Source organism: Topomyia yanbarensis, chromosome 2 (genome assembly GCF_030247195.1).
Source record: "Topomyia yanbarensis strain Yona2022 chromosome 2, ASM3024719v1, whole genome shotgun sequence".
Taxonomy (NCBI): Eukaryota; Metazoa; Arthropoda; class Insecta; order Diptera; family Culicidae; genus Topomyia; species Topomyia yanbarensis.
Window position 1 is genome coordinate 464,704,279 of NC_080671.1, and position 19,437 is coordinate 464,723,715.

The 19,437-nt window shown below is 37.6% G+C and overlaps 1 protein-coding gene across 1 annotated transcript in view; it reads left to right on the plus strand.

Annotated features, from left to right (window-relative positions):
* Positions 1-285: 285 nt before the first annotated feature.
* The window catches only part of LOC131686104 (homeotic protein deformed), a 47,003-nt gene continuing 27,851 nt past the window's right edge, over positions 286-19,437 (plus strand). The window contains exons 1-3 of the mRNA XM_058970253.1: positions 286-383; positions 444-1,044; positions 9,925-10,025. Coding sequence (XP_058826236.1) covers positions 486-1,044; positions 9,925-10,025 — 660 coding nt within the window. The 5' untranslated portion in view covers positions 286-383; positions 444-485. The remainder of the gene's footprint in view (positions 384-443; positions 1,045-9,924; positions 10,026-19,437) is intronic.

The following is a 19,437-nucleotide window of genomic DNA, read 5'->3' on the forward strand; positions in this document are numbered from 1 at the left end:
TGCACACATACACATGGATGTTTTTACTCGCACAAATTCCTTTATGCTCTTTCTATCCAGATCTGTGGAAGCGAGAGTGGAAGAGATGAAACACTACGGAGGCGGAGTCAACAACATACTTGGCAAGAAGGTTGAAATATGTCTTGTGAGCTTGTATTTTGTTTTTGTTTGGTTCTTCAAAATAGATATAAGAGCGAAAGAGAGGAGTTTATTGAAGTGAACAAGAAATTAACAGCGTTGTTGTTCACCACAGTTCGCTGACTGCATAACAAAAGAGTTAGTCGATCGATTCGGATGTGTGCGCGCAAGAAATAAATCGAAGTATTTAAGAATATTTCAAATTTTTAACAGTGAAATTTGTTAAGTGAGCAAATCAATAATCGGTGCGTTTTGGAGTATGTGTCTGACAAAAAATATGTCATCAATTAATGTGTTGTGTTTAGTGAAGTGCAAATAATTTATAATAAAGTATGTTATCAATATAAATGCCTGAAAGTTATAAACCAGAATTTGTTAATACATATGATTGTAAGAAGATGAGTTCATTCCTAATGGGATATCCACACCATTTCCAATCCATGGGTATCAATATTGAACCAAAATTTCCTCCAAGTGATGAGTATGGCTTTCATAACGGCTACAGTAGTGTAAATGGAATCACGCAAAACGGAAATGAGTACTTGCATCATCCGCAAAGTGATATATTGCATCACAACAATGGATCTAACAATGGTAGCGGTTACAATAGTTACGCTCATGGTATGAGTGGGCATTACTATCATCACCACCATCATCATCATCATAATGGCTACGCTTCTCCTGTACAAATGCACACATCAACTCCAATTTCCGCGCCCGCAGTTGTGCAGCCATCAACACCAACAAACAGCTCAACACCAAATCAGAATGATGGATACGTGTCAAATTCAACGACGTATTACCCTGGCTTCTATAGTAGTAATGCGCATCAATCTTTGATGGATGTTCCATTGCAGTGTTCTGAAAATGAAGTTAGCAACACAGCATTAGGATTACAAGAATTAGGTAAATTCACAAGAATATCAAAAATCTATCGTCTCACCAGGTAATGCTAAGTCAGGGTCGCTTAAACCCATTTCCTGAAATCACGTTATTGTCTACATTTAGGCATACACCTGGGAGCACCAGGACGATCTCATTAAAATTTCTGAAACTGGTGCACACAAAACACTAAGCAACCATGGGAAGATTAAGTTTCAATATTTTTGCAATGCACAATATTTCCCAAAACGTAATTCGCCTTAATTGCTTAACATAAATATCTATTTTGTCAGTCAAAGACTACCGATAGCCATCGACAACCATTACCACTGAAATCGAGTGTGCTGGTAAACTTTGTGACATGCACTTATTGTGACAAAGCTCAATAACAAAAAAACTTTGATCCTATGGAAAATGTTCTTAATATAGGAATAATATATTACTATTTTTCCAGTCTCGGTGTCAATTATTAACAACGAAAATAAATATGCTTGAACTGTTAGTTAGGAACTTCTTTTACGATGATAAAGTCAAAAAGGTTTTAAGGGTTTATTCCTACAAAACGGACACAGATTTCTCAAATTTCTGAAAAAAACTTTTAAACAAATAATATGTCTTTACTATAAAACAACGTTTTTCTGAGCAAAATGCGACATTAGGGTTTATTTTGCAGTCGTCTATGAGTACTTTTCAATAGCTATCCGAAACAAATTGAATGGATTTGGTTGGACAGCACTGTTGTATTCTGCATATATGCCGGATATAGCGTAAACAAATTATCATTTGTTTCTTTCACTACAACACTCACTCAATAGAAAAAACTTTCCATGGACGAATCCAAAATCATATAAATCGATTTTTTTACGAAATTAGTTTAGTAGTTTTTCTGACAAAAGAATGAGAAACGGTAGTCAAATAAAAAGTGAAATATTAGGTTGAATAAAAATTTTCAAGGTTTTGACAAATATGTGTTCATTTTGTATGAGAAAACCCCTTAAAACTTTTTTGACCGCCTAATAATAATTTTATTGATTTAACTTTCTTTACTAATTCAATCTATTAGATGGTAGCTTTTATGATACTACAGCTCTGCCAATTTAGAATCGTTGCGTTTTCAATTGGAAGTATCTCTGAATCACTTTAGTTTAGAGTAAAACATAACTAGAAGAAAAGATTACGCATTTATTGTAGTTTAAAAATACCATGCAGGTTTCGCGATTTTTTGTTCCTCTCGATGTTTTTTGATACGTTTCATCAACTTCTGCACAAGCTGCCAGTTAACCACACGGGCTACTTTCTTCCAGTATCCGGCCATTGAAATAGCATCTGTAGTCGTTTTTCACCATGCTTCAGTTTAGTTTTGATGATGCATCGCATGCATAATGCATTTAAATTGGGCGGGATACCGGGCAGTTAGGGTAGTCCACCCCTATCTCAATGACGGCTACATCATTATCGCGGTACTACTATTGCGCATTCTTACTGTAGTGGCCCTAAATATGGCCAAAACTTTTCTGGGAATAGCCTCAAAACCACCCGGTCCGGGAATTGTATTCATCTTTAAATGTTTCACCATTGTTACATTTAAGCCTTGTATCACTTCAGTGTTATCCTGATTTACCTGGGAATCGGCCGAATTGCGCTCCGCGAAAAGCGCTTCAACGATAATCTTCGGTTTTTAACCTACATTTCTAGGGCGGATAGGGGACCTTCGCCATTGCCATACAGTATGAATCTCTTTTGGTGTTAAAGTTAGCGTTTTGGCACAGCTCCTCAAAACAAATTGATTTGCTCCGCTTTATATCTAGGCCTGCAAAGAACACTGTATTTCGTTTCTCTCTGTATTCTTCTAGCTCCAAAACAGACAAGTAACTTGTTTCACCAGTAAACAGGACGCCATCTGTTTCTTGATTTGTGGAGTCTCTCCACACTTTCTATTAACTGTTTCGCATTCAGGTCAGGGTAGCTACTTACTGCACGACATTCTTCCACCATGATCCAGGACTTTTTGGCACTTTAAGGCACAGTCACCGCCATCGGCGAGATGATGCCGTGGATGGAGGGAGAGATTGGAGAGGAAGTGTAGACTTGTGCGTTACTAGGATCGGAAGAAGATCGCTGTTACATAGGTTTGGGAGTACGGACGGTCGGCTGCGAGGATGTTGGAGCATATTTAAAAGTAGATTGCGGATAGTATCTGATTTCTGGTGAAGGTTTGGTACCCATCATTCATTGTCATTGCTCTGTTGCCTTGAATTTGGCGGGATATGACTTATAAGTCTTTTTAGTTTCTTGCCACCTCTCTGATCTCTTGCGGTATGTAGACGGATACCAAAGTGCAGGGAGGGGATATTCGTATTCTCCAGACGACTGCAAGCAGTTCGGTGTTTAGTGGGATACTTTCCACGTTAATGTCTGCTCGGGTTATCTGTCCGATCGTTTGAAAAATGTTTCTTCGAGTCCGTAATTCTTAGATGTATCGGTTCCAGAGCCTGGCGAAAATATCAATGTTTTCCAGCGATGGGATTGTGGCGAGCGATGATAGCCTGGAGATCGCCGAGGTTCTGCCTTAGTCCGCCAGCGATCTGCGATCAGTGCGAAGGACTGGGTGAGGGCTGGTAGATGAGAAGGAATCGATGCTCGAGAAATTGTCGATGTTCCGTTGTTCCTCCGTTGGGTGCTCGATTGGACGGGCTAGCTGCCCTTCCAGGTCCGCGTGGACTGGGTTTCCTGCTGGGTTCCGGCAGTGGTTTTACCAGGTGTTGGTGGCGGTGAGGTGCTCTGTCTTCCGGGGCGGAACATCGTCTGTGTGTCGACTGATGTCTCGTTGTCAGCAATGCGGGGCACTGAGTCGTAATCGAAATTTCTACTGTAGAAGTGAACTTAGGACCCTGCACAAGCATGAAGGTCCTTTCTCTGACAGTGAAGTTTGCTATTTCGGGTTTCGTTGTTTTCCATTTTTGGAGTAGAGCCTTGATTGGACGAGCGTGCTGCCGTGTGTTGGCTAATAGCTCATTTCCTAGAATAGAGTTGATGCTGAGGACTTACCCCGGGATTGCCCGGGCACCCTGCACCAAGAGTCGCCGAAGGTTAATCAGGGCCGATGCAGGGAGAGTGCTTTTTACCTGTGCGAGCAGCTGTCGTTTTAGTTGTATTATGCGAAGGGTATGGTGAGGACTACACGAAATCTGTGCTCCGATTGTCACTTGGTGATCATCTTGGTCTGAACGTGACTGAGTGCCACGATCATCCGGGGATTGAACTTAGTGGTCGTTGGGATGAGTCTTTATCAGCAAGGCGTGCCAGCTGACCTGTCTGGACCCTCCGGATCGAGGTCGGCCGGGAAAGCTCGGTTCGCCAGTGGGTTGACTGGGTGGGAAAAAGCTGGGTGCATCCAGACAGGGTGGCTCGTCGTCCCCATACCTGGTAATTTAAGGGTTTGTGTGTTTGGTGGGTTCCAACGGGTAGCCGAGGCCTTTCGGCATCTTGAAGATTATGTTAGGACACATAATTTACTTTTAAACACGTACTACTAAACTTTTTTGAGAACTTTTATATGAAAAATATTATTTTTTCAAATAGGATTATCTTTGATTAGGGTACTTCACATTAAATACCGATTCTGTCATATGAAATAGCATGCTTTGTAGTATAGATCACCAAAAAAAGGGCAAATTCTTGCAATATTTACTCAAAAATAGCTTATTTTTAGTAGAAAGTAAACCTTCTATCGAAAGAAGCTAGAGGTTCGGTATATTGAGACAAATTGTTCTCCTTAAAAATATTGGAATGTAATTTTAAAGTGATCTTAAAAAAATCAAAATTGCAAAAGTTATATAAAAAAAACCTGTTTTTATCCACCTAGTGGTACAATTGTGCCTTTCTCATTTATCCAAACTCCAAATTGCTATGTTCAATATAATTGTGAAAATGTGTATTTCATTCATATAATACTTAGCACGTATCCCACTCATCTCGTATTTTAAAAACTATAATATTTAATTAGCTTAATCAGCATGAGTTCAATGTTATGGGGGTGGATGCTAGTAAAGTGAGAGTCGAGAATATGTCAGAAACTCTTTATCTTATTTTGAAAATGCTGTTCCCCAGGGGCATCAAGAACCGTCATAAGTGACTAATGTGATCAAAGCTACTTTGAAAGATCATTGGTGATCTAGACCAGCAAAGTCAAGTAATGTTGTACCCATTTTAATTTGAAACATTTAGACATCATTGTGGTACCAGTTTATATGAGAATGTGCTTTGTGATCACACTCTTTAACCCATAATTCCCGAACCGGAAGTCAGATCAACTAAAAATTCAATAGCAGTTTGTGAAAATCGGTTCAGCCATCTCTGAGGAAATTGTGTGAGTTTTAATGTCACACACACATATACGCACTCATGCATTTTCCGATCTCGACGAATTGAATCAAATGGTATATGACACACGACCCTCTGTTAAAAAGCCGATTTTTAGAGTGATTGCATAGCTTTTCTTTATATGAGAAAGATAAAACCATTTCTTAAGAAGCACCTTAAATTTTTTTTTTGGTAAATTCCTTGTAAAATGAAAAGTACACAGTGTCGTAGACAAAAAAAAATAATTTTTTTTTTCAATTTGCTCGAAGGCAGCGAAACACTATCTTGAACCATTAAAACGTTAATTTTATGATTTTAATAAATTTAGAACCACGATTTACAATTTATAATTAAAGAAAAGTATTGTAAAGTGCAAAATTTTATCATGAAAACGAATCTATATTTTTTTTATTGTCCACCGAAAAATCAATTATTAATTAACGTATTCAGACATGCGTAAGAACGGTGCTGCACCGTGTCCTATTCCTGTGCACTGGATCATAATGTGTCAGAGCTAAGTTTATTGAGCTAGTGCTTGTGCTGGTTTTTGACGAGTTAGAGTTAGAAAGTAGCACGAGCACCCATGAAGCTCTCGCTAGCACGGGGATAGCTAGCACGCTGCACCCAAGGGCGTTAGCATTAAAGGCACGCAAATAGTGTGCAGAGAGTGAAGCCAGAAATGTCTACTAAGGGGGAAGATGGGGTAAAACGCACCCCGGGCCAAAATGCACCCTTTGCTTATATCGAAAACTGCTCAAAATTTCTAGAAAAGGGTACCAGTCTAAAGTCCACCATAGTAAACATACACTGTCAAAATTACCAATAACCGTACAACAATAGCAGCTCGAGAAATAAGCAAAAAAAACAAAAACGTGCTCTTCTCATGTAATTATTGTGGCTCGTGCAACAAGGATTGGCAGCTCTTATAAATGCTGTTTTACTATTATATCAGTGCATTCTAGTTCTATTTGAACCGTTGTTCATTATTCTGTCGCACTGTATATGAAAAATTTACTAAATAGTTCACTTTTTGCTAAATTTATATCTCTGCTCCATCGGGAGCAAAATGCCCTCTTCTTGATTTTGCTGATTTTTTAATCGAAAACAGAAAAATCGTTCTGAAAACCTACTAATTGCATAACCTAAGGCTATTTAATGGCTCACTTTTGTGAAATCCCATCAGTAAACAAAACTACTTGCTTGTTCATCGAGCATTCTGTGTTGTTGTGGTACATTTTGCCCCCGCAAAGGTGCGTTTGCCCCGTTTATTTTTCAAACGGTAATTTTAAATGATTGTGAAGAATTGAATATTTTTGATGTTTTTGAATGTTTTGCAAAGCGTTATGATTGTGATTTCTGAGGAAAATGGTGACTAAACGACATCATTAATTAAATTCTTCCAATTGATGTTCTATAGCTGAATTATGATCATATTGCCTTAGGGGGTGCGTTTTACCCCATCTTCCTCTATACAGTAAAATAAGAATCCTGCGTTGCTACAGAGGTATTAAAGACGATTTCCAATTGCGCTCGATAGGTAGACTTTTTTTACTTCACTCTTTGCGAAACTATTTACTATAAATTGTGGCTATCCTTTTTCAGCAACCTGTCGCACTTTTATCAATACGTAGGTATTTCTTGCTTTGTCCTATTCTTTCGTTCTATAGCTTACTCTACTGCACCGTGCTAGCTCATCGGGCAAGCCTGCCGTGCTAGTTCGTTGAGATTACCGTAGCTCGTGCCAGTCTAGCTCATGGTGCTCATTCGTTGTGCTAGCTCTTAGGGCGAATTTCTTCACTGGATGATAACCAGTTTTCGCTGAAAACCAGTTTTCGGGTTGCTGGTGGTCAGTTAGCCGAAAATTATTGTATAGCTTTGGTTCATTCAAAGTGGTCGCTCAGCTCGTGTTAGGCTGTCGTGCTGTGCTTCATGCATCCCTACGTTACGCATTACAAATTCATGAAAAACCGAATCTTTAATAAAACCTTTTCTATTTTTTAGAAGACGAACATTTTCTTCTAATACAGCAAAACTCTTGCTTCTATTAATCAAAAGATATAAGTACTTAAGAAAATATTTTTTTTGAAATCAATTATATCAAATTTAAAAGAATATTGTGTTCGCCATTTTTTGCTCAATTATAACTCTAACTATCACCCTATTTGAAGTTTAAAAAGAATTATCTTTTGTTTTCTCCAACGAGTGATATTGTTATTCCAAAAAAAACCATTTTTGGCCAAAAAGTGCTCATAACATTTCAACAAAAATAGATAGAGATGTGGTGCCATGAAACAAATTATTCGCCTTAAAACAGTCTTAAAATTGTCTGAAGACTACGTCAGTTTTAAATCAATACCACAAATGTTATTTGAATAAAACGGTTTTTCTAAGAAACCCTAATCTTTGATTTTAAATTGGTTGTGAAATGAAAAGTATGAAAGATAGAGCTGCAAATTTTTCTAAAATTTGTCGTTCTACAACTTCGCTGACGGCCGTTCGGCCCTAGCTAGAATGAATAAAAAGTTAATTTTTTGATCTTGGTAAAATTAGAACCACTCTAACTGTTGTTTTAAAAAAAGAAGGAAGGAGTTTACAAACTACGAAAACTTCTCCAAAGACTTAATAGGACTAAGTTGTTAGTTAGTTGTAGTTATGGTAAATTCTCAAAATTCCTGCTAAATTTGCATTCTGGACCAGATCAAACGAATGGGCGAATAAATAGCCTATCAGAATCACGCGCATTGTTTGCCTTTCGTTTGCCCCAATCAGCACATTAACACGCTGTAAAATTATACAGTAAGCTTTCTACAACACGACATCGTCGCATGTGGTGTGTGCAGTATAAATATACCAAAAGATTTAAAAAGCCAAACCCTTCTGCACTGTGCCAGTATCAAATTTTTATTATTCTATTACTGCCGCGGAATGCAAATATTACACACGCACCACATTCAACAAAGTCGTGCTGCACTAAGCTGACTGTATAATTTCACTTGTAAATGTGTGCTGAAAGGAGCAAACGAAAGGCAAACAATACGTGTAGTTAAAAAAGGATATTTATTTGCACTTTCGTTTTTATCTATGATAATCACTTTTAATAACAAATTTAAGATAAAACTTAATTGTAATCGCTTGCGGATAGCTCCGTACAAAATGACAAGCAAAAATAATTTGAATAAGTTTTCCATTTTTAGCGTTGTACAAAAGTTACCGCAAACCAATATGGCTTAGTAAGCCCAAATATTCTACTCCAAACCAAAATTGGGCAGTACAAAGCTGGAGTGAAATATATCAGGTTTTTGATTTTTTCCAATGCAACTGAAGTTGAATATACGTAGTCGCACTTTCTCTTTTTTATACGCAAAAAAATAAACCAAAAATATTTTGTAAAACTGAATTATTACGACCACATATTCCATTGAACTACCTTGATCCCTATCCTTTTGCTGGCATAACTGTCAAAAATACTAACCCATGTCCCACTGTCAAGACAGATCGATAGTGTCAAACGACATTTTAGTAGAAAATCAATTAAAAATTATTCTGACGTTTTAAGGGTACGTAATATGAAAATACGTGTTCGAACTAAAAAAAATTGGATTAAGAAAATGAATTGTTACGACCACACCTTCCATTGAACTACCTTGATCTCTATCCTTTTGTTGGGATAACTGTCAATAATGCTTACCTATGTGGCTAAATTCACTGTCAAGGAAGACCGTTAGTGTCAAATGTCATCCTCGTTGTATACATTTTTGTAGAAAATCTATTAAAAATTATTCTAAAGTCTTTTTTTCCCTTTTTTTTTATTTCGACTATGTTAGTCACATTTTCTTTTTTACGTTTTAACGACATTCAATTAGCTAGAGATTACTGGGTAGGGAAAGTTATGAAACTTAGAGCCATAGTACTCAAGTGAGAGCAAGGATGTGAAGTAAACAGATCGGAAAACTAGAAGTGGCAGGGTCATTAGAACAGGCTTAATATCGTGCGGGCTTAATTTTTGCCTTCTGATAATGAGGGTCGAGCTTAGGCAGAATAACTACGAATCACTCGAGTTCACTATCATGTGTCCTTGATAAAGGTAGACGTATCTATCTTTACCGTGACAACCGGCAACCGGCACAACTTTCCCTACCCAGTAATCTCTAGCTAATTGAATGTCGTTAAAACGTAAAAAATTATTCTAAAGTTTTAAGGATTGAACATATATACACTCAGGTTTTTTTACGCGGGGGATACAGGCCGCGTAAATGAAAACCGCGCAAATTTCAAAATCCGCGTAAATGAAAACCGCGTAAAAAATACCGCGCAAAAAACGCGTAAAAAACCTGAGTGTATTGTTATATTTAGAAAGGTAATCTCTATCGGTTTATGTAATAAAAGAGGAATTTTATTCTTCATTTAATGACCCAATTGGTCGATTTTCATTAAAGACTGATACAATCATTAAATGATTTAATAGAATAGTAATTATTGATTTGAACTGTATAACATGAACTGGAAAATCATTGAGAGTAAATATTTTGTTTTACTTCACAGGTATAAAACTTGATAGACGAATAGAAGAAGCTGTACCAGCCGGGCAACAACTTCAGGAGCTTGGAATGAGGCTGAGATGCGATGATGTGGGATCTGATCAGGTATAAATATCACCATATACCACCTTGTACTTACTATTCTAGTCTATTCTAACCCTTATACAGCCAAAGATGAAAAGTATCCTGGAAAACACAGCAGCAATTCTTTAATGTTTTTCTTGGTAACATAAAAAAATTGCAGCAAATTTTGATGCAACAAAGATATTAAAACGGCCAGACCCACAGTACAGAGTTAGGTTAGATGATTCAAAATTATACGTCAATCTGATTATTTATTTAAGGGGGGATAAGAGTTTCAGCGCGAAAAAAAACACTTTTTTTGCAAAGCGGTAAAGTGAATTAATCAAAACTTTTGTGCATTATAATGTATCATTTCCAAGGATGCAAAATGCCTACCTTTTCTGCGGCTGTATTTTTTCTGCCTACATTCTCATTTCTCTTTTGACGCTGCTGTCGTTCGCTATTGCAGGACGCCCAGTGCAGTACGGCAGTCTGTAAGCAAAGCAGTAACATGACAAAGAAATACTGCCCCAGTACAGCCACCAGACGCGGGCGGTACAGCTTCTCTTTCCTTATTTTACACTTTTTAATATTTTTAATCTATTCAATATTTTCAATCAAAAACGACTACAATAAATGCAGTTCGTTTACGCCACGACCGGCATCATCGCTTTCGTGTGTGGGCCTCTCCCTTTGACTATGCAGAGAAAAATGTACAAAGCGAGAGAACAAACTTTACTACGCCACACTCTCACCGAGCAGTCGGAGTACAGCAGCAAAACAAAAATGTATTCTACTGCTCCACGGGAAAATGTACTCGGTATGGCTACCGTTCTGGCATGAGCTGTAGTGATGCGTCGCTGTAGCGGGCTGTACGGCTTGTGCAAATGTAAATATACCGAAAAAAATGTAGTTTACCAGTACCTTTGGCATCCCTGATCATTTCAATAACATTCTATAATTTTTCTATGCAAAAATATCGACAAGCAACATGGTGACGAAGCTTTTTGAAGAATGTATCTGGAAAAAACACGATTTGCGGTGTTAACTGTCATTCAAAAACTAATCGTACACACTAAAAAAAATTTGAATTTTATCGCTGACGTAGTTCCAAACTTGCCACAATCTAACAAACCGTAATTGACGAAATGACGAAATATAACAGTGTTCTGCTTAATTTTACATGGAAGATGTACTTTCCATGCGCAGTGCCATAAAATTACACTCGTCAACATTTTAAACAAACGCCATATGTTAAGTAAAATTACGTAACTCGCAGAATTCAACGACATGTGAAATCTAGTCTAGTCTAGTCTACACATACACAGCCAGTACATGTAGGGATCCTGGAAAATTGCAGACGTTCGCTCACAATTTTTCTTGTCATTATTAATGTTTGTGGCACATATCCAATATGACACAAGCATTAAAGCGGCCAGGCCAACTGTACAGCGTACAAAATAAAGATGATTCAAAATTATACGGCAATCAAATTATTCATTTAATGAATAATTCAACCAACGGATTATTTTGAACCTTGAATAAGGAAGAACAACCGGACAACCGTACACAACCGTTTCAATTTGATGGGGGTTTGATAAATCGTTGGGAGTAACTTTGCTAAGAGGGTGAATATCACTCCTTTGGTCCTGAGTTCCTGGGATGGGGCAGAGGTTATTAGCCATGTCCTGGCTTATGAGCCAAGGTTATAGCGCCTTTACTCGCTCTCTGAAATAATGATAGAGAAAATTGGCCAAAACGGTTAGTTATTGCTAAACATAAAGACAAAAGGCAAAAACGCCTAAACAGCTCTGAGAGCCAAAAAAAAAAATAAAGTCCAACGAAAACACTTCCACAAAAACAGCACAAAAAGATCGTGCCAATATAACACATAAATGATATTTATCAGAATGTCCATGTCTACTTTCTGTCAAAACTTTCGTAGGGTCGACCAGTTTTTCTAGGCGTGTAGGGTTTCAAATTTCAAATCGTAAGGTTTGTTCTGAAACCTTATCGTAATTTCAAATCGTAGGGTTTGTCCTGAAAATTTGGAAAAAATTTCAAGTCATTTTGTCCCATCGTGAAAGTTCCACGCATATCTGTCCCGCTAAATAAAAAAAACGAAATATATATCAAAGGAACGTTAAATATTGTTTCCATTAAAATAACAATTAAGCTCAAAGCAAAACCATGGTATTACAGTCCAATTCGGAACTTGGCGTTTTTCGAATTTGTTTAGAAGTTTAGCGTAAGGGATGCCTACACTGATGTCATTTACGGCTGATGCGGTAATTGAATCTGTTTCAAAACAAAGTGCTATGAAATGAAATTGAATCCTTTTTCTAATCTAGGTTGGCGGTATTTGAACTGAAAGTCGTGTTTGGTTTCAACCCATAAAAGAAGTCAGGTTCGCTCTTACCACCGCCGAACTCAATAAACTCAATTCCACAAAAAACAAACTTTTCGGAACCATAGCTTTACAGGTTTGTTAATGTGCACTGGGACAAGCATGCTTTGATTTGGCTAGTTTTAGTTCAATATTCCAAGCATAATTGTCCCACTAAAGAATTCCAACGTCAATAAGAGAATTTTACGATAACTAAAAATACATTTCATGGTGATTCATCAGAAAACAGTCCTACATATATATATATATATATATATATATATATATATATATATATATATATATATATATATATATATATATATATATATATATATATATATATATATATATATATATATATATATATATATATATATATATATATATATATATATATATATATATATATATATATATATATATATATATATATATATATATATATATATATATATATATATATATATATATATATATATATATATATATATATATATATATATATATATATATATTATTTTAGAATTAAAGTGTCTTCGGAAAAATTGCTGCATAGAACCTACCCAAGTAACCAATAAGCATTATAACGTAGCCTAATATCTGCTTTAGATCCACATATAAAGCTGTCCAATAAAGCCGTGAAGCCCTAAATACTTATATAATGCTGATATTATGCCAGAAAAGGCGAAATATAGTGCTATTACTGTGCAGAGATTGACAGCTCGTTTCTGCAGTACTAATGCTATTATATAGCAAAAGCGTACAAATGTCAAATTTGAAAGCCTTATATTGGCACTACTAATGCTATTAAAAAGCTTCAGTTGGTTGTCAAAATTTTTGAAATGTGAATTTGCCGATATATTCGGGTACGGAAACATAATAATATACGTCGATCAGTATTGTATCCGGTAAAAATCGTACATATATAGACGTTGTTTTCATTCACTCATGCGATTCACTCTAGAATGTCACAAATTGTTTATTCTTGATATTGCTTCTCGATCATTTCCCACTTTACTTAGTCTTTCGCCAATCACGCGTGATCGTACCGAATATCGAGTATAGATATAAGATTAACTCACAGTTTTAGCAATACTCCTACGGCCGGCTGTTTGGAGTTCAAATTGCTGTAGTTTAGGGAAAAAAGTAATTACTCTCGATGGCCGGCTATCCAGAGCTTAAACACAAGAAAAACATAAATAAATGTCTTTTTGCTTTGAGCATTTGTATACTCAAAGACTAACCATCCCACCGCATAAAAACATTCATTTCGTGGTCGCATTGCCTGCTTGTGGCGAATCCTAGACCTATACCTGTCCTTCAATCCAACTCCGTAATACCTATGGAAGCGTCGCTGAGTCGGGGGCCTTCTCTAAGTAGGTATTACATCAACATTTCCTACCCTATCCTAAGTATCGGTGAAGATGGTCGTGGCCGGCAATAATGATTCTCATGCTATTGGTTTACTGAACTCAAAAGAGATAAAGTTCATTCCCGATCATTTATCTCACAAGCAAGATGAGTTGAACTACCTATAGGCAACATGATAATCGTTAGTATGCAATCTACGAATAGCACCGTGCTTCGCAACGCAACGCAACGCAAAAGCTTCAGTTGGTTGTCATTGTCCGCCATGGTTTTGAAACCATTTCTTATGTTTCCTTTCGGTATAATGAGCAAAAAGGAAAAATTTTAAAATAAAATATTCTGTTAAAACCGTAATTGACTCTGTTCTAATGCATTGTAATGAATATCCTTAATGGGTTTTCGTTCTCACATGATATGAATGTTTACGAAAATTACCTTTAGTAAGTCTCGAACTGAGGTACCTTGCCTCGTCCTTCACGGTAAGTGCGCTGCGTTTGCTTCCTGGACTATATTGCATATGTTTGATTGAAATGAAATATGCCGAATATAATCTTCAAGAAGAGTTGCATAACAAATAAACCCACAGCATTACAATGGCATTATATCAGCTTCTTATTTGCTCTATAATGGCATTAAATGCGCTTGTAAAGCTTACAAGCTTTAAAGATCCTTGAAGCATGTACGCGTTATATCAGCTTTATATACGCATATAGAGCAAGCTATAATGCTATATGTCGGCTGTGCAGTTATGCATTATTGATGCTAATATAGAGCTTTGTTGCGTTGTTAATGCTGTAATAGAGTTTCAATGCAACATTAGTGCAAATGTATAGCCAATATAGTGCAATGGCTTAATGCTTATGGTTACTTGGGTAGCGCTTTATTTGCCTGCTCCTTACTAGTTCGGGATTCAGTTGCTACGGCAGCGCTGTTATTAACTTTATTAATCAAGCTAGAAAGACATATGTTGTTTGCGAATCAGTTATAGGCCATATTATTGTAAACATGTCTTCAGAAGATGCAAATTTTGTAGGTCCTACACATTTCTAAATAGAGTGCTTTTTTGAAAATATTATCATCATGGTAATTTATACCTCAAGCTTACTGTTTCATCTAATTGTGTATTATTATTCAGCATATTTTTCCACTAGATCCTGAGGAACAAATTACAGTGATATGAGAATAGATTGTATATAAAAAGGAAAGTAAAAAATACTATTTACCTTTCTCATATAAAAGGCTATGCAATCGCTCACACTTTTTGACCGAGGTCCGGGGACCGACTCTTATATACCATTCAACTCAGTTCGATGAAATAGGAACATTTCTGTATTTAAAAATGTAGGTGTGTTGGAAAACAGCCATACTTTAACAAAAAAATGAAAATTGCAATAAGTTTATCCTAAATCGAAGATGATCGAGCAGGTATTTTATTATATTATACTCGTTGTGGTAGGAAATTGTCGTTTCGACGGGTTTAAAATACACATTCGTCAATAACCACTAAAAACTGTGTACGCTTTATATGACTGAGGTATTAACTACCTGTCATGAAAGTAAACATGTTAGTATCCGGTATATATAAAATCAATAGGAGGCTGGCATCGCGTAATTGGTAAATCGATTGCCTTGTATGTTGCTCACCTGGGTTCGATTCCCAACACCGCACAAAAAGTTAGAGATTTTTCTGAAGAGATTTCTATGACCCGAAAAAGAGGCAAATGACCATAATGTTAAAACATCCATAAATAAAATAAAAATAAAAAGAATTTTAAACAAATTAGTTATTGCACAAATGCGGGTCTGTGTTCAGATTTGAGACAGAAAAATAGAAGTTCCGTCTTGGGTTTGGGGAAATATCTGGAGGTGAATGACAATTACGAGATCGGAACCTGAATTTCTGACAGCTGATCTAAAACCCCTGAACCAACTCACCGTGCCAAATGAGTTTGGTTTATTTTTATTATGAAGAACTTAACGGATTTTGTAGTGGAATCTGTTTGTTTTCGCATGACAAGCTTCGGGACCATTTCATTTTTAACAACATTCTCATGTAGTGATCAAGGATCACATAACATTTAAACGATATATTATGTAATTTTGCGTCGATTAATGAACAGTCCTCACGATCAGAGCCTAAAAATATTGACATCCCTGCGTGAGCTTGAAAGAGAAACTAAATTCAATTCATGCCCGCTGCGATGAATGAAATGTTTGGTTCGTTTCCCTCGTCATTCGTTCTCCCGATACAGCGCATTCAGATTCGGATATGTTCGGTTTTAGAAGCAAACTGAATTTTGTTTGTATGCTACCTCTGAGAGGGATTATTAAGTAAAAGTGCACCAAATATAGATTACGCACTTATGCTCGACAATGTAGTAAATGCCACATTCTGCCTTCAAACTGTCCACATAATAACAAATGAATTCTTTGGTTGGTGAAGGAATCAATACTTCCTCTGCACTGAAGCATTCGATTTCGTATGAAATTTCAGTCAGTTGGAAAGTTAATTAATGAGGGAGGCGGTGAATCTGAATGTTGGTTTCGGTAAATACAAGCAGAAATGGGTAACTGATTTTGAAAAGTACTGCCCGTAAACAGCAGCTAAAGTGCGATACCACCGTTCACAGAGCTTCCAACAACGTACACTCGTAGCGAGAATTTTAATCTTTACTAGCGAAACAATCAAATAACTGCGGATTCTTGATACCGATTTTTTAGTATTAACATCTATTGGATCATCAGCCCTTCCACAAAAAAATTTTAGAAATTACCGCGATTCATCACTTGATCTCCCACCGTTAAAAATGTAGTGTTGGCGCCCTCTATATGGTGAAATATGGAACTAAATATCTCTAGCTAAAGGATAACTCATATAACACTAGTTTACAAGAAAAATTAAGCTTCGAGAAAAAGTATTTTCTAGTCTAATTTTGAGTCGCTGAACACGAAAACAATATTCATTTTTTTGTTCAAAGAAGCGATTTTGGATTTCCTTAAAGAACTTGTTTTTGAGTAATTTTTTTAGTTTTTAGTCAAAATTTCGTGTGAAAATAATCCAATTAATTTATTCAATATGCAGATTGGAAGGTGCCGAGATGTCCTTCCCAAAAACGTATAATTTGTGTCGATCATATGTAAAATTTTTAGTGTTACAATCGACCCAAGTTTTAAACAGTGAATTTTTGACCACTTTTTAAAATTACTGATTTTTAATTAATTTGTTTTGCAGCAAACAATTTTTTTTCCCATACGTCTCCCAACCTTTGAACGGAACGGATCGTTATATTTCACAGTGGTGTTCGGTGTGTAAATTTTAGTGAATCAAGGTCATCCTTTGTTCGTTCGTTAGCTGCCGTTCTGCTGGTGCCGACAGTAAATCCAGTACATTGTTTTCGCTGGTGCGGAACAATCGACGTTGTTTGCAGATAAGTTTTGCTTTATTTTTTTTTTCTCGTTTGCTTTCTTTCCTTTTCCCTACTTTTACTCTACCTTGTAATCAAATAATAAGACACATTCCCGTTTATATAACGCTCTGCCCTCGTGCTTAAATGGCCGAGGGCGAAATACCATCTGATGTAATCATGGAAGTCCCTGATCCCCCTAATACTCGCATTGCTCCCCGTATAAAGCAGTACCCAGAAGGTTCCTCTGGGCCATGGGTGGTATATTTTCGGACCGGAGAGAAACCGGTTAATATATTAAAACTTTCTCGAGATCTGACTGCTAATTTCCCGGCCGTAACTCAGATAACACGTGTTCGGGCAAACAAGATACGTGTTCTAGTGAATGATCTCGGCCAGGCAAACGCGATTGCTTGCTGTGAGCGCTTTACGCGGGAATTTAAAGCGTACGTGCCTTGTGTGGCCTGTGAAATCGATGGGGTAGTGTCCGAACCGGGCCTGAAATGCGAAGAACTGTTGGAGCACGGGGTTGGCTGCTTTAAGGACCCCTCTCTTGAACAGATTAAGATCTTAGAATGCAAACAATTGTATACCGCAAACACCGCGGGAGGTAAGACTACCTACTCTCTATCAGGCTCGCTTCGGGTGACATTCGCCGGGTCCTCCCTTCCCAACTACATCCTCCTTGACAGGGTTCGCCTACCAGTTCGCCTGTTTGTACCGCGGGTCATGAGCTGCAGCAATTGCAAGCAGTTGGGCCACACAGCCACATATTGTGGAAATAAGAAACGATGCGGCAAATGCGAAGGAGAGCATGAGGATGACTCTTGCGACAAAGAAACTGAAAAGTGTATTTGCTGCGGGGGCCCTTCACATGCTCTTAAATCATGTCCTGCGTACAAGCAGCGCGGGGATAAAATTAAGCGCTCCCTTAAGGAACGCTCAAGGCGTTCTTATGCAGAAATGCTAAAGAATGCTTCGCCATCTGTCCTGTCCGAAAATCCCTATGCTGGTTTGGCTAACGCTGAGCAAGAATCTGACGACCCACTAGAGGGAACATCTTTGGTTAACCCAGGGGAATCCAGGAAGAGGAGAAATCCAGCCTCCCCTACATTGCCTCGTAAGGGTGCCAAGGTGTCGTCCACTCAGAGTACGCCATCTACAATCAATAAATCCAACGGAAGTGATGCACAAAAGCCGAAGCAATTTGCTCCAGGACTTGGAAATATTAATTCTAACAAGGAGTACCCACCACTTCCAGGGACATCCAAAACCCCAAGTGTCCCCTTTTTTCAAACAGATACTCAGTCCAGTAGCGGACTAATGAAATTTTCTGACATAGTGGACTTAATTTTCACAGCTTTCAATGTTACTGATCCTCTTAAAAGCCTTCTGATACGTTTTCTCCCTATAGTGGAAACATTTTTGAAGCAGTTGACTACTAAATGGCCCCTCCTTGCAGCGATCGTATCTTTCGATGGCTAAGTCATCGAACGAGGTCACCGATTCGATCACTGTTCTACAGTGGAACAGCAGAAGTATCCTCCCGAAAATCGATTCCTTTAAATTTTTACTAAATAGTTTAAAATGTGATGCTTTCGCATTATGTGAAACTTGGTTAACTTCCGATATAAATCTCAACTTCCACGACTTTAATATAATTCGTCTGGATCGAGAAAACCCCTATGGAGGAGTACTTTTGGGGATCAAAAAGTGCTATTCTTTCAATCGAATTAACCTCCCTTCGACACCAGGCATTGAAATTGTCGCTTGTCAAGTTTTAATCAAAGGTAAAGACCTTTGCATTGCTTCCATTTACATTCCTCCTAGAGCCTCGGTAGGGCACCGAACGCTTTATAATATCACAGAATCCTTACCGGCACCGCGGCTAGTTCTGGGAGACTTTAACTCGCACGGTACGGTATGGGGCTGTCTTCATGATGATAATAGATCAACATTAATCCAAGATCTTTGCGATAATTTCAACATGACCATCTTAAACACGGGAGAAATGACGCGGATTCCTACACCACCAGCACGCGCAAGCGCGTTGGATTTATCGCTTTGCTCGACATCGCTACAGTTAGATTGCATGTGGAAGGTGATCCCTGATCCCCACGGTAGCGATCATTTGCCTATCGTGATTTCAATTGCTAACGGTTCAAGACCATCGGAAACAATCAATGTATCGTATGACCTCACACGGAACATTGATTGGAAGAGTTACGCGACCGCGATATCCGTTAAAATCGAATCCACTCAAAAACTTCCTCCGGAGGAAGAGTACAGGTTT